Raw genomic sequence first — 11,805 nt, forward strand, 5'->3', positions numbered from 1 at the left:
TCGTTTCAGGGCCTCATAAATATTTTTGTGCTCAGTGACAACATTTTCTCATCATAGTCTTTTTGGTTTAGCAAAACTGTGCACCTAGCCTTGTCCGCCGGAAGGATGAGAATGCTGTTGTAACATAATGAAAACCTATTTTTTTCTTGATTTAATGAATTTTAAAAAATGCCAGCAAACTAGTGACAAAGATACTTGGGCAGGTTGTCATATTATAGAACTATAGAAAACAGACATGCAGGCTACCCAGGTGAACGCCGTGGCCGAATATGGTACTGAAGCAATAGGAATGTTATATCTAAAAGCTCTGTGGTCATCGGAGCCTTACAGCTAACTGAATTAAATGTACAGTCGAGTCATGCAGTATGCTCACAACTTTTATATATTCAGTATGTGGGTCGGAGTGAATGTGGACAGACAAAACATACTACTGAGTTTAATTTTGTTTGTACGTCGTATTTATGAATAAAAAAAGAAAGTAATCAAATTAGATATTGATATTTTCATGTGGGAATTGATCCTGCAACATGAAATGCTGATATTGGAAGTACTGAGATTCCAGGATCGCTCCTCCTGGTGAGGAGGAGAGTGCAAGTGCATCGCAAAAACACATAAATATGACTGACACCTGTAAACGAAGCAGCATCTGGCTGCAGTTTAAAGAAGCAGCAGGTACTCACTAAGAGAAACCGAATCAGCTGAGGCATTTGATGTTTCTGAATGTAGACCTGCACTGAGGACAGACTGTCTGGCTGCTGAGTTTGGTTCTGTTCTGTGGATTTGTTTGCAGTGTTTTGTTTTTCTGTTGAACTGAAATTAAAAGTTTGATTAAAATACTAAACAAAAGTAAGAATTCCTGCTTTTGTAACAGAACAAATTAACAAAATTAAGCAATTATAAAGCTTCTCATAAAAAAACACTAAATGCAAAAGGGTTCATCAACACACAAAGCATTCATATTAGCCTAGTAAAGCTAAAATATGAGGCTACGGATGATAATAAATTAGGAGCCATTTGGGAGCCAAAAGAGCCGCCTCTCTGAAAAGACCTAAACTTCCCATCACTAGTCAGTCAGCCGCAAACACCACGTCACGTTGGCCACTGACAGAAAATGGCGGTAAACATGTTGTTAAAACTTTAAGCACTTATTTCTTAAATCCAGCTCCACACACAGTGTTACGTCTATGTCAGTTATGTGTAGCATTGCATGTCCCCTTTAACCCTAAGGAGATCCTTAAATATCCTGAAGTAATTGTTCCTAATGACAAAAACTGGCAGCTTCCCAAAAAGTGCAATAATAATGTTATATATTAATATTGTTTTCCACTTTAAATGAGTCCGTCTTTTAAAACTACTTCTGCCTAAGATATTCGTATCAAGTGTCATTATATTTTGGGGGTTTTAACCCTTTGAAGGCCAGTATGTTTACATAGCTGCACTGTTTTATTTAACCAAAAAAAACCCAAAAAACTAAAATATTTACCATAAAATACATTTCAAGAAAGATTTCATTGCTATTATAATTAGGCCTTTAGATTGGCACCAACGATGATTTTGATTCATCATTATTTTTTTTGCAGGGGCACAGTAAATGTAATAGTTAGAACCTCTAATGATATATGTTTTTCACTTTTTCCACACTAAATGTTTATTACCTTGCGTTCTAAAATAAAATAAAAAATAATGTAAATAAAAATACAAGATCGGTTTGAACTAGAAAAACATTTATTTTAGAAAGACGAACATGAACATTTATGTTGTTGGGGATGGGGAGAGAGACAGAGAGACAGAGAGAGAGGTAGTATGTGTCTGGGTGTGAGAGTCCTGCTCAGGCGGCGCAGTTGTTACAAATGGACACACTGTGGTCCTTGCATGTATACTTCTCACATTTGCAGCAGGTGTTGACAATTCTTCTCCTTTTTTCTTTGCAAAGGTCGCACTGCCTCCTGCCCTTACATTTAATGATGGGAGAGGGGCCTGCAGCCACTGCAGCCGCTGCAGTCACATCTGTGACTACTGCTGCAGCAGCTGATGAGCGGGGAAGGCGCTCTCTCTTTGCTATGTGTGGGTTCACCAGCATTTCTCCCACTTCTTCAATGAAGAGCCTCCGTTTGTGTCCTTTCTGCTTCTGCCAGGATGAGTCGATTGATGTCCACAGGACGTAGGCGTTGTAAAGTGAAACATCAAGGACGTTGTGGAAGAGGGCCAGTGGCCAATAATTTGTTCTCCTCCTGCAGGAGTAGGTGCCAACAACCTAACAAAAAAAAAAAAAGCATAAAACATAAAACTTACATAAATTTTAGACAAGAATATATGAGCAAGAATGAATAAATATATGCGTAACTGGTGCGTAATGACACCTACCTTATCAAGGTTGTCGACACCTCCTTTGCATTTGTTGTAATCTTGGATTATGACAGGCTTTCTCTTCCCTTCATTGCTCACGTCTGGACGGCGGTGTTTTGTGCTTAGTAGCAGCACATTCTTGCCCCGTCGGGGGATGTAAGACACGAGTGTGTGGGTCTTCGTAAAAGCGAAGATGGAGGAGAAGATCTCTCTCTTTTTTGCCTGGAGCAAATGAGGTGGAAGCTCAGGCTTGTTTTGGCGAATTGTGCCAACCAGGGTCATTTTCCTCTTGAGTAGCTCATCTGCCAGTGCACAGGAAGTGAAAAAATTGTCACAGGTGACGACGTGTCCCTGGAGCCCCTCTGTCATGTCCAGGACCACCCTCATCCCCTGGTTGACCTCAACACGATCTGGAGCTGCTTTGCCCGTGTACACCTGCAGTCTCCAGGCGTAGGATGTTTTGACATCACAGGCTGCCCAAATCTTGATACCATATTTGGCCGGCTTTTTTGGCATGTACTGCCTGAAGCTGCACCTGCCTTTGAACGCGACGAGTTGTTCATCCACGCAGAGATCTCTGTCTGGGCTGAACAGCATCTCCAGGCGGTGCGTCCACATATTCCAGACTTTGCGGAAGGGAGCCAACTTGTCAACACGGCGTGGGGAGCGGGATAGCTTGTCATCAAACCGCAGTGCTCTGCTGATGTGGTGAAACCTCTTCTCGGACATCGTAGCCCTGAAAATGCTCCGTCCCCATTTCTCACTCCAGAGGCTCATCGTTGCTTCATGTTTTGACCTGTAAACACCGGACAAAACGAGCAGCCCCACATAAGCCCGAAACTCCTCTGCGTCTATATCTCGCCAGCCGGGGATTTTGCGATTCCCATGCAGGTTTGTCATGGACACAATATGCTGCACGATCTCATCCGTTAGCAACAGTGCGAAGCTGGATATGGGGTCAACGATTCGGGCAGTGGCATAGCGTGTAGGTCCCGGGGTCAGACCAGTGGCTGCTGGGATGTAGCGGAACGTCTCAGCGTTTGTGGGAGACCAAGATATTTTTCCATTTTTTGAAGTCCATGCTGTTTCATCAATTTTTCCTCCGTTTTCATCTTCAGCCGCTGCTGTTTCATCAATTTTCTCTCCGCTTTCATCTTCATCCCAGTCGGAACTGGACCCCAGCTGCTCTGTTTCTGCCTCCGATACCTCCTCCGCTTCCTCCTCGTCCCCAGATTCCACGGGGGATAACGCGGAGCTATCCTCGTACTCAGAGTTCATGATCACTGGATATCACGGATATTTAAATATATTTGCTTATGCGGCCAGGAGATCGTTTCTCTTGCATTCTCTTTTGCAAGCACATGCAGGACTGAACCGATTCAAAACTCTATCCGGTTAGTGGTGACGCATGGACCCTGCTTCCGGTCAGTCCAGCTAACGTAAAGCTACAAATATCTGTACTGTTTAGGTTACGTCCACACGTAGACAGGTATTTTTGAAAACAGAGATTTTCCGTTTTCGTGTTTTTAAAAAAAAAATCCCGTCCACACGTGCAGTTTTGAAAAAAAAAAAAAGGCAAACGCTGTAAGGAGCACGCCAAAGCAACAGGTGGCGATATAATCCTAACCTTGCAGAAATGTTGGCCAATCAGAAGTCTTGAAGCCAGAGCGGGAAAGCATAAACAAAGACGGTGGAACTTTTTTTTTACTTCTAACTTTATTTCAAGAAGAACAATAACAACAAATATAAAACATCAAACAGAGAATGTGCAATAGTACTGCAAAAAAGAGAGAGGGGTGCGAGACATTGAATAATCAAACAAAGACATTAAACATATTACAAATATTGATGGTTTTTAAAGCTTTTTTGGTGTGAAATAAAGGATTGTATTCACATAGAGTTCAGCTTCTTAACTGAAGCTGAAAAAGTGTGGCTTCTTACTTGAGAACTAAAAAGCATTCCAGTCTTTCCTACTAAAGTCAGTATAACCAAATAGCACATTTTGGTAAAAAAGCACAAAATCTGATAAGACATCGCATAGAAGCAGAACTGAGTCGTACATGTTACAGACAATGAGGTGGAATTATTCCTCAATATCACACTGGAATATGAGACAGCAAAAAAAAAAGGGGGGGGGGGGTGGACTGGGAGACTTGTCAGGCGAAATAAGGTTAGCCTACCATACATGTATAAACGAATGCCCTACTGTATTTCAGTAGCCCAATTATAGATGCCTTTAGCACCTTTAGGTTTGACCTAGTAATGATACAGCTCAGCTTCATTTCTTTAACTACTGTGTAGCTTAACCTATACGAAGTCATCATAATTACAGATTTAAATTCATCTGAATCTGCAGTGTAACTGTGTTGGTGTTGAATCACTACCTCAAGAAAGTTGTAGAGTTAAAAGTATAGGAAAAGCGAACAACCTAAAATATTTAAGTGTAGCACTTAAGTAAATATTAATCTTGGTATTCCACCACTGATTTATTTTTAACATTTATTGTGGTTAATTTGTTTTTCATTATTTTATTCTACCTTTTGTCAAGGCAAAACTCAAGGGCCACAGACAGGACAGACTTAAAAGAAGACTTTCAACTGAAACACATTTGCGTAATGTTGCAGAGGTGGACATACAGATGAAGAAAAGAATTCTGGATATGATGGAGACATCTGAGAGGCGAGCTTCTGAACATCACAGTAAATTATGAGTCACTCTTGAGAGACAAGTTCAGTTGCAGATGGATTTTTACTGCTAAGACAAGTCATGCATCCACCACCACAACCTTTCAACCTGCCACCACACCATGGTGGGCACATCTATGCATGTGCACCACCACCACACGCTGTACCTGGCTCATTTCCACCCAACAGTACCATAACTGAGCTGCCAAGCAGTACACCCTACCCACCCCTACCTTTGCAGGGAGCAGGGCAATTTTCCTTCACACGAGCACTTTTGTAGGATGATATTTGAAATAATCTGCATCATTACCTATGCTGGGCAATAAATAACTTATGTCGGGAGCTGGGAGAGGAGCCAAGATGGCGACCTGTGTGGACGCCTCTCTGTAAGCTCGTGAATCTCTGATGAGTACCTAACGTTTTAAATGATCTAAACGGACTCAGATAATTCCTTTATTAGAAGTGAGTCATTGCACTTTTGTTTTGCGCACGTACAGAACATCTTATAACATAAAATCAGGCCTAACTAAGTTTCTTGTTTTTTCCCTGCTGAATTCCGACACGGTGAAGTGTTAGCTTGTATAGAAACATTTAGCTAATAGCCACGGGATAAGCTTGCAAAATGGCCAAAAAAGAGGCAAGAAGAAAGGAAGGACTGATAATGGACTTGGAGCCAGATAAAACCTTTGCAGGCTTATGCAAACCTCTCCCTCAGACCCCTCTTAACAGCCCCAACCCAAAGAAGAGCCGCATCGAAGCGCATGAGGTGAGAGAGGAAGCTGTATCCAATGCCGACATCTTGAAAGCTATTAATGGGCTGAATGACAGATTCTCCAAATTCGAACAAATGGTGAACAAAAACACGGCGGAGATTATTGCCGTGCGGGATCACGTGAAAGGTCTTGAAATACAGAGCAAAGAGACAGAGGTCGCTGTGAAGAAGCTGAAAGATCGCATTGCTGCACTTCAAGAAACAAGAGGAGACGGAGAGATATAGTCGGCGGTGGAACCTGCGCTTTCTGAATCTCCCAGAGCATAGTAACGAAGATATAAGAAAAGAGGTGATGGATATAATCGCCCTGATCATCCCAGAGGAAAAAAACAAATTCAAGTTCATGATAGATACTGTTCATAGTTGGTCGAACAAGAGATGAAAACCGCTCACGCCCCATCATCATACAGTTCACCATGCGCACCTTCCGACACAAAGTGTGGAGAGCTTCCCTCAACTCTGATGTGATGAAGAAGAATCTCAGGTTGGCTGAAGATCTCACCTACATGGAGAGACAGTGCAGAAATAAACTGTGGCCAACTGTCAAACAAGCCCGTGACGAGGGAAAGAAGACCAAATGGATCGGTCCTGTGGCCATCATTGATGGTGTAAGACACACTGCATAAATAAGAGGTTATTAAAAGATCGGCAAGATGACTGAAATACTTTTAGTTCACTTTGTAAGTTACCTAACATTAACAGGTATTTCAACTACCTCAGGCTCCCAATGTTACTGTTCAATATTTAATAATTTTGAGGCACTTGTATATTGTTTTAGTTTTTTTTGTTTTTGCTTGAAATACCTCAGGTTCATTAGGTAATATGTTTACAACTAATAATATCCTCTTTAGATTTTCTATAAAACTTTCATACCTCCAAGTTAGTTGTACCAATATTTGGCAAACATTATTATGGTTATGTTTGAACTTGCTTATGTTTTACAGTGTGAGTAGTTAAACATCCTACTTTTAATGGTGTATAAATGTTAATTTGCTTAAGCATTTGGGTCACTTCAATGGGAAAAAGAAAAGCAAACAGTCTGAAGACTTTTACTTAGGTGCTCAACACTTAGTGTTCCTGACAGGGGATTTCTTTAAATCACCCCATAGGTTTTCAGCTAAGACACCTGAGTTAGAAAACACAAATACACGATTTTCCTTTGACAGTTCCCTTTTGAGAGTATCTTCTTTAGGTGTTTATACCTTAGCACCTTATAAGTTTCTAGTTAATTTAACAGACATCCAGTTCACTTTATTCATTCCCTTCTTTTCTTATGACAGACTTACATTTCAGTTCCTTAAAAATACTATCCCTTAATGTTCGAGGTATTCGTGACAGTACCAAAAGAAAGTCAATTTTCATTTTCTGTAGACGGAAAAATGCTGATTTGATTTTTCTACAAGAAACTCATTCGAGTGATAACGATGTAAAATTCTGGAAAGCACAGTGGGGTGATCAGTGTTATTTTTGCCACACCTCTCAACATTCGGCAGGCGTAGCCATTCTCCTTAACAACTTTAAAGGTAATATTATTGAATCATTGTCTTCAGATGAAGGCAGATGGATTATTCTGGTTTTCAAATTGGACAACACCTTCTTTATAGTCTGTAATTTATACAGTCATAACAACACAACTCAGGCCAAATCTATGTGCATACAATTATCTGAGAAACTTGATTTTTTTAAATCAAAATATAAGGGAGCCCACATGATTCTTGGAGGAGATTATAATGATGCTCCAGACGATCTTATGGATAGAGTACCAATAAGAACATCTCAACACTCAAAATTTAAAAGCACTGCGTTTTTCTGTGAACAACTTGCAGTTATAGATGTATGGAGATTCTTGAACTCTGATACAAACGAGTTTACCTGGAGCAATGCAAATAGATCTCTACTATCCAGAATTGATTTGTGGTTAATATCTTCTTCATGTTTACATTTTGTTTCAGAATCTTCTCATGATTTTGCTCCATTAACTGATCACAAATTGATCACAATTCACTTAGTTGGCAATAAACAAAGTCAAAGCAAACTACGTGGTTTTTGGAAGCTAAATAATAATTTATTGAATGATGATACATTTTGTAGTACAGTGGAAAAAACTGCAGAACAGATATTCGGGGATACCAATATGAATCACACACTAAAATGGGAATTTTTCAAATTCAAGGTAAGGGAAGTGGCAATAAGGCGAAGCAAAGAAATTAAAAAAAGAAATGACACTAAAGAAATCAGTATTATGAATGAATTAAACATATTGATGAAGAAAGATGCTCTATCAGATGATGAAGAAATTAAATTGAAAAGACTAAAGGAAGAAATAGATAATGCATATATTAACATGGCGAAAGGGGCTTTTATAAGGTCCAAAGCAAAATGGCTAGAACTAGGTGAAAGAAATTCTAGTTACTTTTTTGCTCTTGAGAAACGAAACCAAAGAAGAAACAAGATATCTGCTCTTAAGATTGATAATAACATAACCTCTAATCATTTAGATATCTCAAAACATGTTGGTTCATTCTACAAAGATATATACAAATCAAATTGTAATATCAATGATTGTAATAGATTTATCGAGTCAGTTAAAAATTTTGCACCAACTATCTCAGAAAACTTTAAAACTAATTGTGAACATCCCATAACAAAATCAGAAATTTCAGAGGCAATTCGACCAATGAAAAAGGGCAAATCTCCAGGCAATGATGGTTTGTCAGTGGAATTTTATTTACAGTTCTGGGATATCATTGTTGATCCTTTATTAGAATTATTTAAGGAATGCCTTGATAGAAAAGAAATGTCCACAAGCATGAAACAGGGTATTATAACTTTAATTCCTAAACCTGATAAAGATCTTCTTGTTATAGAAAATTGGAGACCTATCATGCTTTTGAACATAGATTATAAGATTATCTCATTGGTCTATGCCAAAAGATTAAAGAAAAATCTTGATGAGATCATAGCTGAAACGCAAACCGGATTTATGACCAACCGCCATATCAGTTCAAACATAAGGCTTATTTTTGACCTATTAGACTACTCTGACAATATAGATGATGATTCCCTTATTGTGTTTCTTGATTTTCATAAAGCTTTCGATACAGTAGAACATTATTTCTTATTTAAAGCACTCAAAACCTTTGGTTTTGGTCCAAACTTTGTGTCAACTATCGAAATGTTTTATAAAAATATTGACAGTTGTGTTATACTATATCCAAATACTACTAAAAGATTTCCAGTCATGAGATCTGTTCGCCAGGGTTGCCCAATTTCACCCTTTTTATTTTTGATTGTGGCTGAACTACTTTTATTACACATTTTGAATAGCCCAGTTATTAAAGGTTTATCTATTTTTGGTAAAGAAATCAGAGTTACTCAACTAGCAGATGACACCGTTTTATTCTTAAAAAACAAAGATCAGATTGAAAATGCTATTTCATTAATAAACAAATTCTCAATTGCCTCTGGATTAAAACTAAATAAATCTAAATGTGAAATTTTATGTTTGTACCAATCAAATGTCAAATCCTTATACAATATTCCTGTCAAAAACTGTGTTAGATACCTTGGTATTCATATCTGTAAGAATGACACGGAGCGTCAATATCTCAACTTCTCTCCTAGGATGGAAAAAACTAAAACTATACTGAACTTATGGCTCCAAAGAGACCTATCAATTTTTGGTAGAATCCTTTTGACTAAAGCTGAAGGTGTTTCCAGATTTGTGTATCCAGCCCTTTCCCTTAATGTGTATGATTCCACATGTAAAAATGTTAATAACTTATTTGTTAACTTTGTATGGAAGAATAAGCACCACCGTCTAAAAAAATCGATCGATGATGCTTAAAATCTCCTGGATCATTATGGCATTTCATTCCACATAACATTTTTAGAAATGTTGGAGGTTTACAGTTCCTATTGTCTTGTAATTACAGTATATCAAAGTTACCAGTTAAAATGTCTGCATTTTATCAACAGGCATTGTTGGCTTGGAAATTATGTTATTCACATAACTTTTCTCCACATAGATCCATTATCTGGAATAACGAATGTATTACTAAGATGAACAAATCACTATATTTGCAGAATTGGATTGATAAAAATATAATCTATTTAAAATACTTATTTGACTCTGAAGGCAAACTACTCAGTTACAATGACTTTATTACAGAAAAAACATTCCCTATCAAATTTAAAGATTTTAGCTCAGTAATAAAGTCCATTCCCAGCGGACTGACTGAGTTGATGAAAACAGAACGCACTACATGCATCCGTTAACACTCTTTATATAAATGGTATTGATCTCTTAAGCAAGAAATGCACCAATAAACATATTAGAGAATGTTTGTATAATGCGAAGAAAATAACTCCAAGAGGGAAGTTTTTTTGGAATGCTATTTTTGATAATATCAACTGGGATAAAGCGTGGCTTGTTCCTTTTAGATTTTGTATTACAAACAAAGTAAGAGAATTACATTTGAAAATATTACATAACATATATCCATCCAACACATACATTTCAAGATTCTGTGACATTGATAGAAAATGTACCTTTTGTAAAACTGAACTTGAAAGTGTTACTCATTTGTTTTATGGCTGTTCATATAGTGCTACATTTTGGAGAGAGCTTGAAAATTATATACTGTGCAAAACAACATACGAAATCAAAATTGAAGAGAAGAACATTATCACTTATTTTGAAACTAAAGAAAAAAAAATATGTACCATTGTCAATCTTTATATCTTATTAGGGAAATTCCATATACATAAATGTAAATTTCAAAACTCAACCCCATCATTTAATTTGTTTTTGATTGAAATTGAATATTACTTAAACTCTCTTAAATTAACTTCTAATAAAAAAGGTTTATCATTGATCGAAATTCATTCAGAAATGTTTAACGAATAAGCTGTCACAGATAAAACTTTCAAGTAAAAAGTTTTTATGAAGTCTGTCACATTCCCCCCCTTTGTTTTTCTTTTCCCTTTATTTATTTATCCCTCTTATTTCATTGTACTGTATAGTGTTACTCTTATTTGTCCTGTATGTCTATTGTACAAACTGAACTGGAATGACTGACTGTTCGCTTTATAATTTCAAATAAAGTTGAAAAAAAAAACCTATGTTGGGAGCTTTTGGGGCTGCATCTGTATGCTCAACTGTTGGCATGTTAAATGTTTTCTATTAGCTATTATGCAGCTCAAATCTTTTCTGTTCAAAACAACACTTTGACTTTGACTTTGACTTAAGTGTAAGAGGTCTTCCTTGTAATTTACAGCCCCCCCCCCCAAAAAAAATCAGACCCAACCAATATAACCCCTTCAATAAAATTATGAATTATCTTACATAAATAGGCTGTTGATTTTCTTTACTCATTTCAGTTATTACCAGCAAAATAGTTGCATGTTTAATCATCTGGGAATTTACCCATATTTATTTATTTATTTAGACAGAGATATTAAGAGATTAATGTCCACAATGCCCCAAACCGCGCTTTCAGTCTGCCAAAAGCACATCCAATGAGCATTCGAGCTCGAATGGTCATTAAATAAAATGATCAGCCACACTGATCATTTTATTAAAAATGAAAGAATTTAAACAGTTTTTAACTCTCAGTGATGCCGCAGTGTGTGTTTTACTTTGGGACCTGAAGCGGAGTTTGGACTCGGAAATCAAACCTATTTCTTTTTTATGCTTTTTCAAAACCAATAGCGTAACAGCCAACAATCGTCAGCTGTAGCAGAGTGGCGCAGCGGAAGCGTGCTGGGCCCATAACCCAGAGGTCGATGGATCGAAACCATCCTCTGCTATCTGTTTTTTTCCCCCCTTTTTGTACCTTCAAGATTTCTGACGTAATTCATTGATCCCAATCTTTATGCTTTTCCCACACAGGTCATGGATGATCGGTTAAATTCAGTGTCCCTTTTTAGTGATTAGAGGTTTCTTATATGAAGTTCATTTTTACATTATTTCTCACTGGACATGAACCTCACATAAAATAC

At 37.6% G+C, this 11,805-nt stretch overlaps 1 protein-coding gene across 1 annotated transcript; it reads right to left on the reverse strand.

The window, feature by feature from the left end:
* Positions 1-1,712: 1,712 nt before the first annotated feature.
* Positions 1,713-3,749, reverse strand: LOC134637212 (piggyBac transposable element-derived protein 4-like). Its single transcript, XM_063487579.1, has 2 exons — positions 2,365-3,749; positions 1,713-2,254 (listed from the first exon to the last, which is right to left on the reverse strand). The coding sequence occupies exons 1-2, from the start codon at positions 3,622-3,624 to the stop codon at positions 1,829-1,831; spliced, it is 1,686 nt and encodes a 561-aa protein (XP_063343649.1). The 5' UTR covers positions 3,625-3,749; the 3' UTR covers positions 1,713-1,828.
* Between the last annotated feature and the right edge of the window lie 8,056 nt (positions 3,750-11,805).

Source organism: Pelmatolapia mariae, linkage group LG2 (genome assembly GCF_036321145.2).
Source record: "Pelmatolapia mariae isolate MD_Pm_ZW linkage group LG2, Pm_UMD_F_2, whole genome shotgun sequence".
Classification (NCBI taxonomy): Eukaryota; Metazoa; Chordata; class Actinopteri; order Cichliformes; family Cichlidae; genus Pelmatolapia; species Pelmatolapia mariae.

Coding starts and splice junctions, on each gene's coding strand:
- LOC134637212 (XM_063487579.1), bottom strand. CDS start 3,624: ATGAACTCTGAGTACGAGGATAGCTCCGCGTTATCCCCCGTGGAATCT. Junction 2,255..2,364: donor GTGTCGACAACCTTGATAAG/GTAGGTGTCATT, acceptor TTTTTTTGTTAG/GTTGTTGGCACCTACTCCTG.